The following is a 23,184-nucleotide window of genomic DNA, read 5'->3' on the forward strand; positions in this document are numbered from 1 at the left end:
CACTCTGTCTGCCTGTGCTCACTCCCTCTGACACATAAATAAATAAAATATTTTTTTAAAAAAGTTAAGCACATGGAGGTTTCTTAAAAAGCAGCAATGCCATAATTCATCAGTTGAAAAAAAAAAGCGCTATCTGCAAAGTGAAGCACAATAACATGAGGTATGACTCTACTTACTGCCATTTTGTTAACTGTATTCTGGCTGGTCTGTAATTTTCTATGTGTTTTTCTTATTCTCTGCTCTCTGTGATTTGATGACTTTCTTTTGTGGTATGCTTAGATTCTTTATCTTTTTTGTATCCACTATAAGTTTTTGCTTTGTGGTTATTGTGAGGCTTACATACAAAAAATTGTAACAAGTTTGTTTTCAGTAGATAATAACTTGTTTGATCACAGTCTAAAGCTCTAAACTTTTACTCACCCTTTGCACATTTTTTTTAAGATTTTATTTATTCATTTGCCACAGAGAGAGATCACAAGTAGGCAGAGAGGCAGGCAGAGAGAGAGGCGGAAGCAGGCTCACTGCTGAGCAGAGAGCCTGATGTGGGGCTTGATCCCAGGACCCTGAGATCATAGACCTGAGCCAAAGGCAGAGGCTTAACCCACTGATCCACCCAGGTGCCCTTGCACATTGTTTTTAATGTCACATTTTATACCTTTTTTTATTTTATGCATCCTTTAACAAATTATTAAAGTTATATTTTTACTTTGGTCTCTTAACCCTCACACTAGTTTTATAACTAATTAACCCATTACCTTTATTTTATATCTTTTAAGAGAAATTTATTATTTCATGTTTTATTACTAATTAGCACCCACCTAACTTTTTTTTCAGCATGAAGTCACTTTTGAATTTCTTGTAAGGCCATTTTAGTGATGATAAACTCCTTTAGCTTTTGTTAATCTGGAAAATTCTATTTCTTCTTCAATTCTGTAGGAAAGCTTTGCTGCACAGAGTATTCTTATATGGAAGTTTTTTCTTTCAGCACTTTGAATATCTTGTGCCACTCCTTTCCGGCCTGCAATATTTCTGCTGAAAAATCTACTGGATAGCCAATGCCTGAAAAAACAAATTGAGAGAGAAATCAAACAATAACTTGACACAAATGAAAATGGAAACACAGCATACCTCAATGAAATAGCAAACTGCACACAACAATATACTAAACAATCAGGTGGGCTTTATTTGGGAGTGCAAGGATGGTTCAGTTTCTGTAAATCAATCAGCATCATTAACCACCTCAATAAAATGAGGCGAAAATTATACGATTATCTCAGTAGATGCAGAAAAAGTATTTGACAGGATTCTAAATCCATTCACAATAAAGATTCTCAACAAAATGGTATTGGAGGAAACATACCTCCACATAATAAAGGCTATATAGGAAAAAACCCACAGCTACCACCATACTCAATGGTGAAAAACCAAGAGCTTTCCCTCCAAGGTTAGGTCTAAGGTAAAGAACAAGACAAGGATGTCTACTCTCATCACTTTTATTGAACATACTGGAAGTCCTAGCCACAGCAATCAGACAAGGAATAGAAATAAGATGCATGTTTATTAGTAAACAAGTTAAACTGTCACTATTTGCAGACCACATTATACTTTACATAGAAAATCCTAAAGACCCCACAAAAAAGTAGTAGAAGTAATAAACCAGTAAGGTTACAGGATACAAAATTAATAAACAGAAATCTGTACAATTTCTATACATTAACAATGAAGTTGCAGAAAGAGAAATTTGAAAAACAACACCATTTACAATCACATCAAAAATAGTAAAATAGCTAGTGATAAACTTAACCAAAGAGGTGAAATACCTGAACTCCATCAAAAACTGTAAGACACTGATGAAAGACATTGAAAATAACACAGATGGAAAGATACTTAATAATCATGGATTGAAAGAACTAATAGTGTCAAAATGTCCATATTACGCAAAGCAATCCGCAGATTCAATGCAATCCTTATCAAAATACCAACAGCCTTTTTCACAAAACTAGAAAAAATAATACTAAAATTTGTATGTGGCCCCAAATAGCCAAAGCAATACTGAGAAAGAAAAGTAAAGCTGAAGGTTCCCCAGTTTCAGATTTCAAAATATACTACAAAGCTATAGTAATCAAAATAGAATGATACTGGTACAAAAATAAATGCATAGATCAATGGAACAGAATGGAGACCCCAGAAATAAACTCACATTTATATAGCCAATTAGTGTATGACAAGGGTTGCTAGAATATACAATGGGGGAAAGACAGTCTTTCCAATAAATTGTGTTGGAAAACTGGGCAGCTATATGAAAAGGAATGAAACTGGACTACTTTCTGACAACATTAAAAAACAAACAAACAAAACCTGAAACCTAAAAGTGGATTAATTACCTAAACATGAGATCTGAAATGAGAAAAATCCTAGAAGAGAACATAGGCTATAATATCTGTGACAATGACCATAGCAATGCTTTCTAGATATGTCTCCTAAGGCAAAGAAAAAAAAAAGCTATTGTTAAACTATTGATAAACTGTTGGGACTACATCAAAATAAAAAGCTTTTGCACAACAAAGGAAACTACAAAACTAAAAGACAGCCTATGGAATGGGAAAAGATATTTGCAAATGACATATCTGATAAGGAGTTAATATCCAAAATATATAAAGAACTTACACAACAGCAAAAAACCCCACAAATAATCTGGTTTAAAATGGTCAGAGCAGCTAAAGACATTTTTCTGAAGAAGACATACAGAAGGCCAACAGAAACATGAAAAGATGCTCACCATTACTAATCATCAGGGAAATACAAATCAGTATCACAATGAGATATCAATTCAAGCTATTAAAATGGCCAAAATCAAGAAGACAAGAAACAAGTGTTGATAAGGATCTGGTGAAAAAGAAACCCTCATTTATTGTTGGTGGGAATATGAATTGATACATCCTCTGTGGAAAAAAGTATGGAAGTTCCTCAAAAAATTAAAAATACAGATACCATTTGATCCAATAATATTTACTCAAAGAAAATGAAAACACTAACTCAAAAAGATGCATGCACTTCTGTGTTTATTGCAGCATTATTTACAGTAGCCAAGGCATAGTAGCAAGCTAAGTTTCCATCAGTACATGAAGTGATACACACATGCACACACACACTTACACAGGAGTATAGCACAGCTATAAGAAAGGATAAGATTGTGCTATTTGAGACAACATGATGGACCTAGAGGATATTATGCTAAGTGAAATAAGTCAGACTGAGACAGGCAAATACCATATGACTCCACTCCAAATGGAATCTAAAAAATGTGAATAAACAAAAAGAGCCATCCCAGACATATTATTTCATCCATAAATATTTTAGTATGTGTATTTAAAATGCTAAGATTCTTAAATTTTATTTTATTATTTTTATTTCCTTAAGCAAGCTCTGCATCCAATGTGGGGCTTAAACTCATGATTCCAGCATGCTCTACTGATGGGGCCAGCCAGGCGCCCCTAAGCAGGAGAAGCCAGTTAGAAAGGATACATACACACGATTCTATTAATATGAAATGTCCTGAATAAATGAATGTATAAGAAAGTGATTGCCTGGAGCAATAGTATAGGTGTTTGGGTAGTGAACCCCAAAGAATGCAGGGTTTTTTCATGGAATGAGAGTTTCTGATGCTCCATATCCTCAACGGTCTTTAGTAATTGTCAGCGTTTTGAATTTTCACCATTCTAATAAATGTGTGCTGCTATATCACACACACTGTTTTAATTTGCAATTCCCTAATGACATATGAGATAGAGCAACTTTTCATGTGCTGTTATCTCTGTATCTTCTTTGCTGAGATTCCTGTTTGGATCCTTTATTTGACAGAAAGAGATCAGAAGTAGGCAGAGAGGCAGTCAGAGAGAGGTGGAAGAGGCTTCCTGCTGAGCAGAGAACCTGATGTAGGGCTCTATCCCAGGACCCTGGGACCATGACCTGAGCTGAAGGCAGAGGCTTTAACCTACTGAGCCATCCAGGCACCCCAGCATGAGTAGGGGGAGAGGGAGAGGGAGTAGCAGATGCCCCACTGAGCAGAGAGCCTGATGCAGGACTTGATCCTAGGACCGTAGGATCATGACATGAGCCGCAGGCACGCCCTTCACAAAAAAATTCTTATGTAATACTTAGCATCATCTTTATGTTGATATCTCTGCAGTCATTTTGGTGGTCTGAAGCTCTTCTAGTGAATTCCTCAGGAAGGGCTCATAAGAGTACCAGTTTCTGAATTATTTTGTGGTCATAAGAGTTTATCTGTAGGTTTTATATCTAAAAGTTGGTTATCTGGATATAAAAATTATTGGCTTCTGTTCTACTTTCCTTTTTTTTTTTTTACATATTTACTTATTTGTTTGAGAGAAGAGAGTATGAGTGGGTAGTGGGGCAGAGGGAGAGAATCTTAAGCAGCTTTCCTGCTGAGAACAGAGCCCAATGCAGGGGTCAATCTCATGACTCTGAGATCATGACCTGAGCTGAAATCAAGAGTTGGACCCTTAATTGACTAGCCATCCAGGTGCCCTGTGTTCTGTTTCCTTCTCTATATGTTACTTTGTTGTCTCTGACAAAAAATGTTGTTTCCAAAAAGTCTTTTGGAAATATGATTGTCTTTCCTTTCTGAATAACATGTGTTTTGCTATTCTTGTTGTTTTGGTGAAGATCCCCAAAGTGATTCTCTTTAAGACCAATGCTTTTTTTTTTTTTTTTTTTAAGATTTTTATTTATTTTTATTTATTTATTTGACAGAGATCACAAGTAGACAGAGAGGCAGACGGGGGGTGGGGGGCAGGCTCCGTGCCGAGCAGAGAGCCTGACACCCGATCCCAGGACCCCGAGATCATGACCCGAGCCAAAAGCAGAGGCCTAACCCACTGAGCCACCCAGGCGCCCCCCAATGCTTTTATTAATATAGCTCCTGGTTGCTTTTATTTTTTTAATTATTCTTAATTTTTTTTCCTTGGTATGAGCTGTCCCTTTTCAATATGTTGTTTCAAATTATTTTAGTTCACATGCTAGTCCCAAATTATAGCTAATGTTGAAAAATACTTCAGTTTTCTTCTTCAGTATCTCCAACTATACATATATTGAATTTTCTTTGCCTATCTTTTATATTTGTCACTTACTCCTGAATTACTTTTTATTTCTTTTATTCTTAAAAACCTGTATCTCTCAAAGCCTTATCTATTGTTTATTCATAATTGTGGTTTTTCTAATTTGGTTTATTTCTGAAATGACTTTTTCTTTTGTTTCTATATTTTTCCCAACGTAGAAGTCAGCTTACAAGTTTCAAACTCTGATTTATATTGTTCTTTCATAACGTCTGTCGTTCTCGGATTTACTTTTCCTCATTTTAAAATACCAGATGTATCAACCAGTGTTCTCACAAAGAAACAGAACCAATAGAACTTGTACATATGTATACTAAGATTTATTTTAGGAAATTGGCTCACGTGATTGTGGGAACAGAAGACTCTGAAATCTTAAGGTCAGGCCAGCAGGCTGGAAATTCAGGCGAGAGTTAATGCTGCAGTCTTGAAGCAGAATTTCTTCTCTAGGAAACCTCAGTTTTTTTCTGAATGTCTCCAACTGATGGAAGAGGCCTCATCAACATTATCAAAGACATTCTCTTTTACTTAAAGTCAACTGATTGTAGATGTAAACCACATCTATAAAATATCCTCACTGCAAAACCTATGTTAAGTAGCTGGGTGCTATAATCTAACCAAGTTGATACGTAAGACTAACCCTCATATTAAGTTGTAGCTTTCACTTATTTATTGGGTATGTTCTTAGAGATGTTATTTTGCTTTGTATTTTCTTATAACAACTGTGTGAAAGTAGACTGTAACCCTTTTTCTCTTGCTTTTTTTTTTTTAAACATGAAATTGATTTACCTGATCTTTAAGGTGGGGTGGGTCAAAATAACTTTTTTAACTTCATAGTTTTAGAGTTATCTCTTCTGTTGTTTTGTAAAGTGTCCAAAAATAAGGCTAATACTTTTGAGATCTCCAGATTCTGTTTCCTTCTCTCATTCATCAGTAGTTTTTCTTTCCTTTGTCTTTATTGTCCTTTTCCAGCTCAACTGGGATTCTTTTCCCTTCATTACACATCCTTGTCCTAGAAGCTATCTTTAGATCCTTGGTTTTGGTGTTCATAGATCCTAGCTTCTTCTGCCCCTTCAAATATTATCATGGACCTCTTGGACTTAGAAATTGAAAAGTACAACAACCCCTCTGGTTAGAGTTGCTATATTCCAGTTGTCCTGTCTTGGTTTCCAATGAATACCTATCACTGATTTCAGTGTTCTTCTCTTCTGAGTGAAAGGTCCCCCAATAATGGGTCCATGATTAAAGGAGTGAGACTGATACAAAGCGAAGGTCAAGCAAAGCTTTATTTCACACCAAGCATCAAGAATCAAATCGAATGTTCTGGGCCATGCCTCTTACAGAGAGGGCGACCTCTCTCTGCTTCAAACTAGCTTTTAAGGGCAAAGGCCATGTGGTTGGACCTGGCCACGCTCAGGTGGCCAATGAAATTATAACACACAGAGAAAGCTGCACAGTCATGTTAGGTCACACATAAATGACCAATTGAATTACAATTTATCCTCGTAGATATTTGAGCCAGCCTATCACCTTGGTCAGAGTTGGCACCCAAAAGGTGCCCAAAGGGCAGGGCCCAGTAGGGAGACAGTATGCACCCCCCCACTGATGGATGTCTCCACCTGGCCTGACCCACCCTTGTATTTGGGCTTTCTTACCTGGGACTGGTTTCTGGGACTTGTTTTTAAGTAAGTCCCCTGGGGGAAGGGGGCGGAGGGACAGTTTAAGTTTTAGACAACAAAGTTACTGTTTAACTGGATGGAAGTGCTCTGGCTAAATAGGTCCTTACACTGAGGTCTACCATATTTGCTTTCTTTTGTTGCCTTATGCTGATACCATGTGAGTCTGGTTGTTTTAGCTAGCTTGTTCCAACCCACTTATACTTTGGGATTTTGAGGAATACTTTGTCACTAAGTTTTATTGTTGACATTATCCAGTGTTATTGTTTTTGTTTTTGTTTTTGTTTTTGGTACTATCCTAATTGTCTTCTCTATGCCTACAAGGAAATTTGAGTAGATTGAAAAACTGAATCACCACTAACCCTTCCCAATTCATTTTCTTTTTTCTTTTTTCTTTTTTTAAAGATTTTATTTATTTATTTGACAGACAGAGATCACAAGTAGGCAGAGAGGCAGGCAGAGAGAGAGAGAGAGAGAGGGAAGCAGGCTTCCTGTGGAGCAGAGAGCCCGATGCGGGGCTCGATCCCAGGACCCTGAGATCATGACCCAAGCCGAAGGCAGCAGCCCAAACCACTGAGCTACCCAGGCACCCCCCAATTCATTTTCTTTTGCAAATGCCTCCTTTTGCATCTTTTCTTTTACTTTTTTGGTTTTCTCTGTTGTTATTTTATTAGCATCTTATACTGAGAACCAAGTTCATTCACTTTCAAACTACCTTATTACTTTTGTATATACTTAAGGCTATCAACTTCATTTTCGGGATTATTTATACTATATACCACAACTTTTGAGAACATTGAATACTTTTATTCTTTAGTTATAAATATTTTGTAATTTCCACTGTGATTTCTCCTTTACTTCATGAATCATTTGGAAGTAAAGTTTAGGTTTTGTTTTCTTTTTTTCCTTTAAGAATTACAAATATCTTAAGAATTTCTTCTGGCTAACTTTATGAGAAATTCTAATTTTATTTTATTAATATCAAAGACATAGTATGTGTGATGATAATTCTTTGAGATTCGCTAAGACTTCTGTAAATATGATCAATTTTGCTAAATGTTCTATGTGAGATTGGAAAGAATATATTTTAGTTTACATTGGTTAATTTTATAGGTTTATGTATAGGTTTATCTTTAGCTTGGAAAAGTGTGTCAAAAATCTACCACTGTATTTGTGGCTTTTAAATTTTTTCCTGGTACTTCTATCATGCTTTATATCAATGCTTTATATAATGTATAGGTTCAATGTAGTCCCTATCAAAATACCAACAGCATTTTTCACAAAACTGGAATAATTTGTATGAAGCCACAAAAGAACCCAAATAGCCAAAGCAATGTTGAGAAAGGACAAAGTTGGGAGAATCACAACCTCAAGTTTTGAGATAAACTACAAAGCTATAGTAATGAAAATAGTATGGTACTGGCACAAAAATATACACACAGATCAATGGAAGAGTAGAAAGTCCAGAAATAGGCCAATGAATATATTGTCAATTAGTCTATGACAAAGGATGCTAGAATATACAATGGGGAAAGAAAAAATACTTCAATTTCATTCTTTTACATGAAGCTGTCTCATTTTCCCAATACTTTAAAGTATTGGGAAAATGAGACAGCTTCATGTAAAAGAATGAAATTGAAGTACTGTCTTATACCATATACAAAAATAAACTCAAAATGGACTAAAGACCTAAACTTGAGACCTGAAACCATAATAATCCTAGATGAGAGCACAGGCAGTAATTTCTCTAACATCAGCCTTAACATTTTTCTAGATGTCTCCTATGCAAGGAAATCAAAAGCAAAAACAAACTATTGGAACAACATCAGGAAAAAAAAACCTTCTTTCATAGCAAAGAAAACCACCAACTGAACAAAAAAAAACCTTACTGAATGGGATATGTTATTTGCAAGAGACGTATATGATATAGGGTTAATATCTGAAATATATAAAGAACTTATACAACTCAACACTGAAAAATCCCCCAAATAATCCAGTTAAAAAATAGGCAAAGGACATACAGATGACCAACAGAGACATGAAAAAATGTTCAACATTACTAATCATCAGTGCAAATTGAAATCACAGTGAGACTATTACCACACACCTATCAGAAGGGCTAGAATCAAAACCATAATAAATAACAAGTGTTAGTGACGATGTGGAGAAAAAAGAAGTTTTGTGCACTGTTGGTGGGAATGCAAACTGATGCAGCCATTGTGGAGAAACAGTATGGAGGTAACTTTAAAAATTAAAAATAGAGGGGCACCTGGGAAGCTAAGTCAGTTAAGCACTCTGCTCTTGGTTTCAGCTCAGTTCATGATCTCAGGGTCACAGGATTGAGCCCCACACAGAGCTCCATGCTCAGCATGGAGTCTGCTTAAGATTCTCTTCCTCTGCCCCTCCCCCTTCTGAAGATATTTCTTACTCTCTCTCTTAAATAAATCTAAAAAATTTAAAAATAGAAATACCATATGACCCAGTAATTCCAGTACTGGGTATTTACCCAAAGAAAATGAAAACACTAATTCAAAAAGGCATGTGCACACCTACGTTTATTGCAACGTTATTGACAATAACTAGATACAGAAGCAACCTAAGTATCTATCAATAGATGAATGGATGAAGAAGATTTCTTATCAAAAGATGAATGGTTGGGGGGCCTGGGTGGCTCAGTGGGTTAAAGCCTCTGCCTTCAGCTCGGGTCATGATCCCAGGGTCCCGGCATCGAGCCCCGCGTCGAGCTCTTTGCTCAGTGGGGAGCCTGCTTCCTCCTCTCTCTCTGCCTGCCTCTCTGCCTACTTGTGATCTCTGCCTGTCAAATGAGTGAATAGAATCTTTAAAAAAGGGCGCCTGGGTGGCTCAGTGGGTTAAGCTGCTGCCTTTAGCTCAGGTCATGATCTCAGGGTCCTGGGATTGAGTCCCGCATTGGGCTCTCTGCTCAGCATGGAGCCTGCTTCCTCCTCTCTCTCTCTCTGCCTGCCTCTCTGCCTACTTGTGATCTCTCTCTGTCAAATAAATAAATAAATAATCTTAAAAAAAAAAAAAAAGAATCTTTAAAAAAAAAAAAGAAGATGAATGGTTAAGAAACACACACACACACACACACACACACACACACACACACACACACACCAGAATATTACACAGCCATACCAAAGGATAAGATCATGCCATTTGAAACAACATGGGAGACTGAGAGGGTATATTAAGTGAAATAAATCATGCTGAGAAAGATAAATACCATATGATTTCACTCATAAGTGGAATCTTAAAAAACAACAATGGCAACAACAAATGAATAAAGGGCAAAATCAGACCTATAAATACAGAGAACAAACTGATGGTCTCCAGAGGGAAGGGTGATGGGTTGGGCAAAATGGGTGAATGGGAGTGGGAGGTATAGGCTTCCAGTTATGAAATGAGTAAGTCAGGGGGAAAAAAGACACAGTCTAAGGAATGTAGTTGATGATACTGTAATAGCAAACTATCAGCACAGGTGGGGGCTACACTTGCAGTGAACGTGGCACAATGTAAAGATCTGCAGAATCACTCTGCCATACCTCCTGTGTCAAGTATACTCAAAAGAATTGTTTTGCTTTATATATTTCAGGGTTATGTTATATCTTCTGGTGATTTTTTTTCCTTTTTTCTTCTTATACATTGTCATTAATCCTATAATTTAAATTTATGACAGAGCTGGTCTTATAATCCCCATTTTACCGCTAAAAAAACTGAAGCAGTTTTTACAGATGTATATCTACATGAAATGACTACATGTGTTTGTGCACATAATTGTTGCAATAAATGTGAAGTTGGGTTCCAACCCTGGCTTAAGAAGAGGACCAGGGGAACCTGGGTGGCTCAGTCAGTTGTGTCTGACTCTTGATCTCAGCTCAGGGTTTTGAGTTCAGGCCCCATGCTGGACTCCACCCAGGGCCCGGAGACTCTTTAAAAAAAAAAAAAAGAGAGAGAGAGAGAACCAATGTTAAGACTAAGACTGATGATGTTAGAAATTGGATCAGTATCCTGATCCAAGAAAAGAAAGAAAGAACTTATAAATCAAAGAATGTGGAAACAGAAAAAAAGTAAGGAAATAGAGAAGGTGTGAATGATGGGAGTTACCGTGGGTGAGTCAGTGATATGCGAAGAGTAGGACCTCAGAATTTACCATGACTTGTTTTTAATGGAAGGATCTTGTCTCACTCATTTTTCTTTATCCTCAGAATTTACTGGAGTGCCAGTCACCTGCTGGATACTTGATAGATTATTTCTGACATAAAATAAAAAAAGAATCATAGTTTTGGTTGGGGGGGAGACATCTGAAGCATCTTGGAAAAGTTAAGTTACTTTTCCTTTGTCACATTACTTTATAAAATTGTAAAGGAATCAAATTTTAGTTATTCTTTTTTTTTTTTTTTAAATAGTAAGGACCCAGGAAATTGAGCCCTCCATCAGAGCATTGAGATAAAAATTTTGGAGAAGACTTTTGTTTGAACTATTTTATCTTCTTTTTTAGATTAAGTTAGAGTATGAAGGAACATTATTTTCTGAGTGGAGTGTGCCAGCAACTTGTTCTGTAAAAAATAAAAGGTAAAATTTTTGCTGTGAATGTCAACATAAAGCATGCATTTACACATAAAAACATATTCATATACTGTGGATGTTCAGATCCAAGGCTGTGATTGAACGTAAATTTCTTCCCATTACATAGATGTGAAAAGAAAGACAAAAATCTCTTTGAAAAGTAAAAGTAAAATATTGCTATATTTTTAATTTTTCTTGTTAACATACAACTGATGTTTTTAGACTTAAAAAGCAATACGGGAATTTTTACTAATCTTGTATGTATCTATGCTTATTTATCTCCCTGTTCTTTTTAAATACTAGCTCTCCCAAGACAGAACTGCGTTGTTCTTCTCCTGGTATTCAGACTATAAGACCACTTCTTATTGGCCCAGTAAGTTGATTTTAAAGACAAGTTATTAAATCTTGCATAAGTGTCTCTGTTGCATTTTATTTTCCTTATTTTGAGCTTTCAACCTGTTTTAAATAGTAGAAGTGTTAAGTATAAATCAGAGGTATTTTTAAATTGTCAATATGACAATTTTCAGGTATATCTCATAGCAGATTGTAAGTTAAGAAATGATGGGTGCTTGTGTGGCTCTGTTGGTTAGCCATCTGCCTTTGGCTCGGGTCATGATCCCAGGGTCCTGGGATCAAGCCCCATGTTGGAGGGGGGGTGTCCCAGCTCAGTGGGGAGTCTGCTTCTCCCTCTCCCTTTCCCTCTGTGTGCTCTCTCAAATAAATAAATAAATATTTAAAAATTCAGTTATAAAATGATATGTGATTTTTATCTTAGCCTTTTCACCAAGTATGTTAAAGCCCCAGTTACCATCTTAATCTTAATGATAATAGTACTCCCTACCTAGTGAGTCTTATGTTATATACTTTTATAACAATTCTCTGGATTAAAAGCCATCTTTGTCAAGTTTGTTTTTATGATAATTTCTTCAAGAAAGCATATGTGAATGCAAATACATGAGAGTGATGTTGAATCCTCTCTTGTTACAAAAAAAGAAAGAGTTAAGCATTAAAAACATTGGCTCTCTGCTAATTAGTAACAGATACTGGCCATGCACCTCATACGTGATGTTCCCACAAAAATGTGCCCAAAGCCATTGCTGGAGAGACTCCATGTGACAAATCTTTTCTTTATTTTGGTGCTTGTGCCTTCTTTTTAATGAATAATCTTTATTTTCAGATAATAAGTAGAGTGCTATGGGAGAGGCCAGCTGAATATTAATTCATTTTTTCAAAACTTATAGATTGAAAAATAGTTGAATTTGGCTTTTGAGTTTATGAATATTCACCAGGTTCATGGGCAAAATTCCCAAACAAGTAAAGGCTTACTCCTTTCACTCCGGTCGTATGTTGGAAGCCCAAATGTGAAATGTTATATAGAAATTTTGTCCAGACAAACATACATATATAAGAATATCTTTGCCATTTATGTATGGTCTCATCAGATCTTACAACCTTTAAGGATGTACATGTGACTTTTGAAATACTGTCAAAAGCACTCAGATACAACAATCAAAATTGTCTCCAGTATCCTTGGTGAGCAAAATCATCTCTGATTCAGAACCATTAAACAAGAAAATTAATTGAATTGTGTTTTCCGTGAGCAAGACTGTCTATGAAAACTCACTGTTTTCCTTTACGCACTCACAGAGAGCACTTATGTTAGCAGATGTGGTGTGGGGGTTGGTTTCCAGGCGGACTGTTTCTGACACCAGCGGAATATCCTACGAGTCAGAGTTCTGGCATCTTCTGCATGGAGTAACTTCACATCCTACCAGTCAAGGGCGCAGTCCCGCAAGACTGTCCCACTTCACATGCCAATTGCAGGTTCCAGTTTGTCACCTGACTGACTGGCTATAAACCAAGGTTTCCACAACCTTGTCTTCAGGTTCAAAAATGTGCTAGAACAGCACACGGAGCTCAGGGAAACATTTACCAGTTATAATAATAAATAAATAATAAATACTATAAATATAAATACAATAAACCATTTACTGGTTATAATAATAAAAGATATGATAAAGGATACAAATGAACAGCCAGAAAGGAGGTGCCTAAGGCAAGGTCTGGAAAGGCCCCGAGCACAGGAGTTTCTGGCCCGTGGAGTTGGGCTGCGTCAACCTGCCAGTGGACGCGTTTACCAACCTGGAAGCACTCTGATTTTTACAGGGGCTTCATCCCATAAGCATGATCAATGATTAACTCATTTTCTAGTTCCTCTCCCCTCTCCAGAGGGTGGGAGGTTGAGCTAAAAGTTCCAAGCTTCTAATGATGGTGTGGCCTTCATAGGGACCAGTTCCCATCCAGGAGGCCACCCAGGATTGCCTCATTAGAACAAAAGAAAGCTCTATGTCAGACCCTCTGGTCATTTGGGAGATTATAAGAACTATAGGACTGAAGCATCAGGCACCAGAGTCAGAGACTGAATATTAGCAGGAACCGGGTAAAAAGACACATATATACATGTTTCATTATTTCACAAAGACAAATATAACAGAAACAATACGCTAAATTTGTCACTCCTGATAGTAAATTCTTAATTACAAAGAGTAGCTAAAGAATAGAACTAGTATTATATGAATATTCATTAGTTCCATTCTGAAGTTTGTTCATTTTACTTCCTCTGATCTTAGATATTTAATTTAGTTCCTCTGTGACTCCTATGCTTGTATCCAAATGTGTATTTATTTTAAAGTTACATTTATATATCTTAGTTTATTTTCCATTTTCTTTCAGGATACAGAAGAAGAACGCAATTTGTCTGTGGACAGTTCCCATATGTGTTTTCTGTGGTATCTTAAAGTTATGTAAGTAATGTAATGTAATATTGAATACAAAGCTTTTTAAGAGTATTAAGCTTCGAGTGTCTGGATGGCTTAGTCAGTTAAGCGTCTGCCTTCATCATGATCCTAGGGTTCTGGGATTGAGTACCAAGTTGGGCTCCCTGCTCAATGGGGAGTCTGCTTCTCCCCCTGCCCCTCCCCCTGCTCGTGCTCGCTCGCTCTCTCTCAAATAAATAGAATATTTTTTTAAAAAAGAGTGCTTAGCTTTAACTTTGAATTAACCACAAACGGATTATTTGCATTATTATTTTCATATAAACTTTTCACTTACCAATCAAGATATCCTCAAATAAGATGCCAAACTACTGTTGGGGAATAAACATTAAAAGTAACAGTAGAAACCATTTGAACATTACAATTCTAATGTTCAGACTTTATGTAAATTATCTCTTTCAATTTTCATAACAAACACATGACTGTAAGTATTATTATTGTTATTTTATAAATAAGGAAAAGTGAGTTTGGATAGGTTAAATAATTTGTATAAAAATATACAGCTACTAAAAGATAGCACTGGGATTTGACTGGTTTTTAGGCTACTGGGCTCTTTGATTTTCATTATATACACACTGTTCCAAAAGGATGCTCTTTGTTTTGGATAGTTTCTCAAACCCATTTTAACATGAGAGTGAGTGAACATAACTAAAAAGGGAAAACTGGGGGCACCTGCATGGCTCAGTGGGTTAAGCCTCTGCCTTTGGCTCAGGTCCTGATTTCAGGGTCCTGGGATCCAGCCCCACATCAGGCTCTCTGCTCTGCAGGGAGCCTGCTTCCCATCTCTCTCTCTGCCTGCCTCTCTGCCTACTTGTGATGTCTCTCTCTCTCTCTGTCAAATAAATTAAAAAAAAAAAAAAAAAGGGAAAACTGGAACAAGGGAAGATAATTAACTGCATTACAAAATTGTTTGACACTTAAAAGCATCAGTGAATCCAAATATTTTTTACTGTCAAAGTCAAGGCAATATCCTGTATAGAACAATATCCTGTATAGAATACAAACAACTGTCTTACGTGTCCCGGCTCTCCAGAAGACTGTGATGTGTCTATTTCTTTTTGTCTACCCAACTTTCTTTCCTTTGGGAGAACTATCCCTCCCCTATCCTGTGATAAATTAATTTCATGTGATTTATATGGTACTAACTCCACACACTCACGTTTCCGGGGCCACAGTGATTTGGTGAGGATTGACACATGACCCAGGCAGAATCAGTCAAGATACTCGTATCTTCAAGAAAGCATAGTTGTTGTAGGGGCGCCTGGGTGGCTCAGTGGGTTAGCTGCTGCCTTCAGCTTGGGTCATGATCTCAGGGTCCTGGGATCAAGTCCTGCATCGGGCTCTCTGCTCAGCATGGAGCCTGCTTCCTCCTCTCTCTCTCTCTCTCTGCCTGCCTCTCCATCTACTTGTGATTTCTCTCTGTCAAATAAATAAATAAAAATGTTTAAGAAAAATTAACAGAAATAAAGACAGTGTCAGAGTTTTGGGGTGCTCATAGAGTGAAGACAAGGACATTAAAAAGAGATATACATAAGCCTTCATTCTGCGCAGTCATCATTATTTAAGATTCAGGGAGGGTTTTATGTTTGTGGGCATTAATTTTAAAAGTATTTATTATATTACCAGCTTTCTCCTATGGATTTTGAACCAACTGGAATATAGACAATGGAAAATGTGGAGATAAAAATTCCTGGTGCAGCTGAACTAGAGAATAGAACCTGCTTTTCTGGCCAAATGGGCTATTTTCTGCTTCCCCCAGGTATGGACCATGGGACCATCAGAAAAGAGAATCTGCAAAAAAAAAAAAAAAAAAAGGCATTTATAGCCAGTTTCCCACATCTCCAGTCTCACACACACTGAGCCCCAAGAGCTAGTAAAAGAGATGAGCCTCCAGATTACCCTGATCTGGTTATGGATTGTGAAAGTAAAATCCAAAGCCAAGAAGAGAGAACTCAGAGGGAGCTAAATGTTTTCCTATTACATAGGTGGTAGAAATGTTCATAGTCTGTCACCTGTAAAAATACCATTTAAAGAATAAAATGAAACTAGTACCCCAGTAGTCATCACACAAGTGAAGAAATAGAACATGATGGGAACCTTAAAATCTGTTACTTAGATATGCAGAGGGACACCTGGGTGGCTCAGTGGGTTAAAGCCTCTGCCTTTGGCTCAGGTCATGATCTCAGGGTCCTGGGATCGAGCCCCATTGGGCTCTCTGCTCAGCAGGGAGCCTGCTTCCTCCTCTCTCTCTGTCTGCCTCTCTGATTAATTGTGATCTCTGTCTGTCAAATAAATAAAACCTTAAAAAAAGAAAGAAAGAAAGAAAGAAATGCAGAATCTGGGGCTTCATTCCCAAGCTCCTAAATCATTTTGTGCATTTTAACAAGATCCTATAGACATTGTTTGTACATTACTGCTTAGGACGTACCACTCTAATGCACATAAATCAAAGTTTCTCTAGGATATAGACCTACAGGTAGAACCGACTAAAAGTAGGATATGCATTCGCTCAGCTTTACTAGTTAGTGCCCAATTTCTTTTTGAAAAGATAGTTCTAATCTACGTAGCCTCCACCAGCTGTGGATAGAAGTTACCATTGGGCCATATCCTCACCAACTCTTAATATAATCTGATTTTTTAATTTGTCAGTCTGGTAGGTGTGAAATTATGCCATTGTGCTTTTTTGCATTTCCCTGATAACTATCGAGCATATTTTCAGTTATTCATGAGGAATTTTTTTTCCCTTTCTGTTAAATGAATATTTTTACCCATTTTTTATTTTTATGTTTCATAATAATTTATAAGATTTCATTGCATTTTAATTACTAGGACATTATCTATACATTTCAACATGTATCTTAAAAGAATTTTATCCTAGTTTATGCAACTTTTCACTTCTTATGACTCTACTGATAACTAATATCCTTCCTGTTGTAGAATTTATCAACTCTTAACCTTAAATGTGTTTGTGAATTTTTAAATCAATTTAAGAAATCTTTTCCTCCAAGTTTGTAAAAATAGACTTCTACGTTGTTTTCTGAAAGTTCTTAATCCATCTGGAATTAGTTTTTGCATGTGCTTTGAAATAGGGATCCAATTTTATGGGTTTTTTTCATGAATAATTAATTTTACCAGACCCAGTTATTGAATAAGGTATTTACCAATAATACCTACCTTGTCATAGATCAGTTTTCCATGAATGCAGGTTTCTCCCCAGCTGGCTATGCTCCTTAAATCAATACTACATTATCTTTATTACTATGGTTTCATTTGCAAATCTCGATAAGAGGCAGTGCCAGTACCGGACTCTGAACCTAACTCTTGACCTTCTTCAGGCATCTCTTAGCTATGTACTGGGCCCATTTTAACTGCCTGTGATTTTTTAGAATTGGTTTGTCAAATTCCACAACAACTTTAGTAGGGATTTTTATAATTGGTCTAAATATTTTAATCAATTTGAAGAGTCTTTCAGCTCAAGAATAATATATAACTCCCATTTATTTAGGTCTTTTTACATGTCTGCCAATAAAATTTTATAGTTTTTCATGTAAGTGCCTGGACATCTTTGTTAGACTTATTCCAAGATGCTTTATAATTTTGTTGATATTATACTCAATTTTTTATTTTTTTATTTTTTTTAAGATTTTATTTATTTGTCAGAGAGAGAGTGAGTGAGCACAGGCAGACAGAATGGCAGGCAGAGGCAGAGGGAGAAGAAGGCTCCCTGCTGAGCAAGGAGCCCGATGTGGGACTCGATCTCATGACCTGAGCCAAAGGCAGCCACTTAACCAACTGAGCCACCCAGGCGTCCCTATACTCAATTTTTTAAAGTTGCATTTTCTAACCAGACCTTCCTGTTGTATAGAATATTAATTTTTATATTCCACAACCTAATTTTTACAAATCACATCACCTGCAGATAATGGTGGTTTTGTTTATCCCTTTCCAATAACTATGCTTTTTCTTTCTTTCTTCTTAAAAATATTCTATTTATTTATTTGACAGAGACACAGCAAGAGAGGGAACAAGGCGTGGGAGAGGGAGAAACAGGGTTCCCACTGAGCAGGGAGACTGATGCAGGGCTCAATTGTAGGACCTGGGATCAAGACCTGAGCTGAAGACTGATGCCTAACGACTGAGGCACCCAAGGTGCCCCTGATCTTTGTTATTTCTATTTTTCTGCTAACTTTGAGCTGTTTGTTCTAACAATTCTGACAGATGTGAGGCAATATCTCATTGTGGTTTTGATTTGCATATTCCTGATGATTAATGGTGTTGGACATCTTTTCATGTCTCTCTGTTGGCCATCCATACGTCTTCTTTGGAAATATATCTATTTGGGTCCTCTGCTCATTTTTTAATGGGATTATTTGGATTTTTATGGTGTTAGGTTATTTAATATTTTGGATATTACTGTTTGTATTGCTTTGTATATTTTAGTTATAACTGTTACTGGACATATCACTTGCAGATATCTTCTATTATTCAGTAGGCTGCCTTCTTATTTTGTTGATGGTTTCCTTTGCTGTGTCAAAGCTTTTTACTTTGATGTAATCTCAATAGTTTTATTTTTGCTTTTGTTTCCTCAACTAAGGAGATATATCTATGAAAATGTTTTACTGCTGATAAGAAAGAAATTACTACCTGTGTTTTCTTTTAGGAGTTTTATGGTTTCAAGTCTCACATTTAGGTCTTTAATCCATTTTGAGTTTATTTTTGTGTATGGTAAAACAAAGTGGTCCAGTTTCATTCCTTTACCTGTAGCTGTCCGGTTTTCCCAGCACTATTTGTTGAAGAGATTATCCTTTCTGCATTGTATATTTTAGCATCCTTTGTCAAAAATAATTGACCATAAAAGCATGGGTTTATTTCTAGGCTGTCTGTTCTGTTCTATTGCTCTGTGAGTCTGTTTTTGTGCCAGTACCGTACTGTATTGATTACTACAGCTTTGTAGTATATCTTGAAATCTAGAATTGTGATACCTCCAGCTTTGCTCTTCTACCTCAAGATTGCTTTGTATATTTGGAATCTTTTGTGGTTCCACACAAATTTTAGGATTGTTTGTTCTAGTTCTGTGGAAAACATTGTTGGTATTTTGATGGTGATTCCACTAAATCTGTAGATTGCTTTGGGTAGTGTAGACATTGTAACAATATTGGTTCTCCCAACCCATGAATATGGGCTACCTTTCCATGTATTTGTGTCCTTTTCAATCTCTTTCAATAGTGTTTTACAGTTTTCAGAGCATAGGTCTTTCCCCTCCTTGGTTAAGTTTATTCCTAGATATTTTATTATTTTTGGTTGTATTTATAAATGGGATTATTTTCTTAATTTTTCTTTCTGCTATCTCATGATTACTGTTTAGAAATGCAACAGATTTCTGTATATTAATTTTGTATCCTGAAACATTACTGAATTTGTTAATACTTTTTGGTGGAGTCTTTAGGGTTTACTGTATGTAGTGTCATATGATCTGGAAATATTGACAGTATTACTTCTTCTTTGCTGATTTGTATGCCTTTGATCTCTTTCTTGTCTGATTGTTGTGCCCAGGACTTCTAGTACTCTGTTGAATAAAAGCAATGAGAGTGGACATCCTTGTCTTGTTCCTGACCTTGGAGGGAAAGCTTTCAGTTTTTCACCATTGAGTATTACGTTAGCTATGGGTTTGTCATAAATGGCCTTTATTATGCTGAGGTATGTTCCCTCTAAATCTACTTTGTTGAGAGTTTTTATCATAAATGAATGTTATGCTTTGTCAAATGCTTTTTCTACATCCGTTGAGATGATGATATGGTTTTTATCATTTCTCTTGTTAATGTGATATGTAATGTTGATTGATTTGTGAATACTGAACCACCCTTGCATCCCAGGATAAATTCTACTTGATCGTGGTGAATAATTTTTTAAATGTATTATTGGATTTGTTAGTTGAGAATTTTTACATCTGTAAGCAGAGATATTGGCCTGTAGTTCTCTTTTGTCTTTATCTGCTTTGGTATCAGGGCAGTGCTGGCCTCAAATGCATTTGGACACTTTTCTTCCTTTTCTATTTTTTGGAATAGTTTGAGAAAAATAGCTATTACTTCTTTAAATGTTTGGTAGAATTTACCGTGAAGTACCATGAATTCACTGTGAAGCTATCTGTCCTGGACTTTTGTCTTTGGGAGTTTTTTTTTATTACAGATTCAATTTCAGTGTAGTAATTGGTCTGTTGAAATTGTCTATTTCTTCTTGATTCAGTTTTGGAAAGGTTATGTTTTTAGGAATTTATCCATTCTAGGTTGTCCAATTTATTGGCATATAATTTTTCATAATATTCTCTTATAATTCTTTGTATTTCTTTGATACTGGATGTTAATTCTCTTCCTATATTTCTGATTTTTCTGATTTTCAGTTCTCTCTCTCTCCTCTCTCCCTCCGTGTATGCGTATGTGTCTGTCTGTTCTTTTGATGACTCCAGCTAAAGGCTTATCAATTTGGTTGATATGTTCAAAGAACCAGCTCCTGATTTTATTGATCTGTCCTATTGGTTTTTTAGTCTTGATTTTATTTATTTCTGCTCTAATCTTAATATTTTCTTTCTTTTACTGGCTTTGTGCTTTGTACTTCTTTTTCTAGGTCCTTTAGGTGTAAGGTTGGCATGTTTATTTGGCATCTTTCTTATTTTTTTGAGTTAGGTCTGTTAGAACAGATTTTGCTTCATCCCAAAGATTTTGGACCATTGTGTTTTCATTTTTATTTGTCTCCTTATATTTTTTAATTTCCTCTTTGATTTCTTTATTGAAACATTTATTGTTCAGTAGTATATTACTTAGCTTCCATGTATTTGTGTCCTTTCTGGATTTTTTTCTTGGGATTCATTTCTAGTTTCATACATACCACTGTGATCATGAAAAATGCACGATATGATTTCAGTCTTTTTTTAATTTATTGGGACTTGATTTGCTGTCTTACATGTGATCTATTTTGTAAAATGTGCACTAGGCTCTTGAAAAGAATGGGTATTCTGCTGTTTTGGAATGGAATGTTCTGAACATCTGATAGAGCCATCTGGTTTAATGTGTCATTCAAAGCCACTGTTTTCTTGTTGCTTTTCTGTCTCTGTGACCTACCCATGGATGTAAGTGAGGTGTCAAGGTCTCCTTCTGTCCCTGTGTTACTGTCAGTTTCTTCCTTTATGTCTGTTAATAGTTGCTTTCTATACTTAGGTACTCTCATATTGGGTGCATAAATATTAACAATTGTTATGTCCTCTTTTTGATTGTATCCTCTATCATGATGCAATGTCCTTCTCTTGTTAGTCTTTGTTTTTTCTTTTTTAAAATTTTACTTATTTATTTGACAAAAAGAAAGAGATTGAGCAAGTACAAACAGGGGGAGCAGCAGGCAGAGGGAGAGGGAGAAGCAAACACCCTGTCAAGCAGAGACCCCAACTCGGGGATCAATCCCAGGACACTGGGATCGTGGTCTGAGCCAAAGGGAAACACTTAACTGACTGAGCCACCCAGGAGCCCCTTGTTAGTCTTTGTTTTAAAGTCTATTTTGTTTGATATAAGTACTGCCACCTCAGCTTTCTTTTTCCATTTGCATGATAAAGGTTTTTCCATCCCTTCACTTTCAGTCTGCATGTGTCTAAAGTGAGTCTGCTGTAGGCAGCATATAGATGCATCTTACCTTTTTATCTTTTCAGTCTCCCTGTGTCTTTTGACACCAATGATTGGAGCACTTACCTTTTTTTTTTTTTTTTTTTTTAACATTTAAAGTAACTATTGGTAGGTGTGTACTTACTGCCAGCTTGTTACTTATTTTATGGTTGTTTTCGTAGTTCCTCTTGGTTCCTTCCTTTTCCTTTTGCTCAATCCCCCTGTTGTTTGATGGCTTTCTTTAGCAATGTACTTGGATCCCATTCTCTTCATTTATTGTGTCTATTAAAGGTTTTTGATTTTTGGATGCCACCATTAGGTTTGCCATTACCAGGCACTTCAGGGATGTCTCCTGTGTGGGTCGTGTGTGCCCTACTGTTGTGGCTGAGCCACATTTGCCTTCAGTCCAGTCAGCTGCATTGGCTCACTTTTGCCTTTTGTGGGTGTACCCAGTGGGACTTAGGCCTTATTCTGTCCCTTGTCCTTTAGGACCAATCTGGAGCCACTGTGGACTTGCAGTTTGGTAGTTTCAGAAGTGAGAGTGGATGCCTACCCTCAGCTGTGGTCTCCCCAACCTACAGGACACCCACCCTGCCTTATCCTGAGAGGCCTTCATTGGTGGGTGGATCTGGCAGTTAGACCAGCTGCCTGCCTCCTTTCCATTTGCTGGGGTTGCTCCCTCACCAGCCTGCAGGGTGCTCTCCCTGCCTGTCCCTTGGGAGGCTCTTGTTGGTGGGTGAACTTGACAATGAGATTCAAAGTTTGCCCCCAGTCTTTCTGCGGGTGCTGCAGTCACACTGAACTGCAGGACTCTCTTCCTGTGCTGCCCCTGAGAGTGTTTTGTTGGTAAGTGGAGGCACACTCAGAAAGGATGCCTTCCCCCAGTACATGTGCTGGCGATGCAGTGACGGTGACCAGTAGGGCACTCATTCTACACTGCCAACGACAAGGTTCAGCTGGGACTATGGGAACGTGTGTGTGGGGGGGGGGGGTTACTCTTCCTCTCTCCCCAAGAGTGGAGTCACTTTGGAAAGCCACTTGTCCCTGCCAAGACTGCTTTTGCAAGGTTTGGTGGGGCAGGAGCCACTTCGAAGGGACGCCAAGTGAGGTGGATGGGATGGAGTGGAGACTCAGAAGAGCGTGGAGGCAGAGCGCGGCGCCGTGTTAGCAACATGTGTGCATTGTGTTCGGTGGTGCGGGCGGGGGGGGGGGGGGGGGCAGGGGGGGAGGGGGGGAGGGCGGGGAAATGGTGCCTACCAGCTCTTTTGTTCTTGGAGAAGTCTCCTAAAGATCCTCCCTGCCCCTCCAG

At 37.2% G+C, this 23,184-nt stretch overlaps 1 protein-coding gene across 1 annotated transcript in view; it reads left to right on the top strand.

Moving 5' to 3' along the window:
• CATSPERE (catsper channel auxiliary subunit epsilon) overlaps positions 1–23,184 on the top strand; it is a 145,878-nt gene that overhangs the window by 7,015 nt on the left and 115,679 nt on the right. The window contains exons 3-5 of the mRNA XM_059145383.1: positions 11,328–11,401; positions 11,699–11,768; positions 14,129–14,199. Of these exons, the coding sequence (XP_059001366.1) occupies positions 11,328–11,401; positions 11,699–11,768; positions 14,129–14,199 (215 nt within the window). The remainder of the gene's footprint in view (positions 1–11,327; positions 11,402–11,698; positions 11,769–14,128; positions 14,200–23,184) is intronic.

The sequence above is a fragment of the Mustela lutreola genome, chromosome 14, assembly GCF_030435805.1.
Source record: "Mustela lutreola isolate mMusLut2 chromosome 14, mMusLut2.pri, whole genome shotgun sequence".
NCBI classification, from domain to species: domain Eukaryota; kingdom Metazoa; phylum Chordata; class Mammalia; order Carnivora; family Mustelidae; genus Mustela; species Mustela lutreola.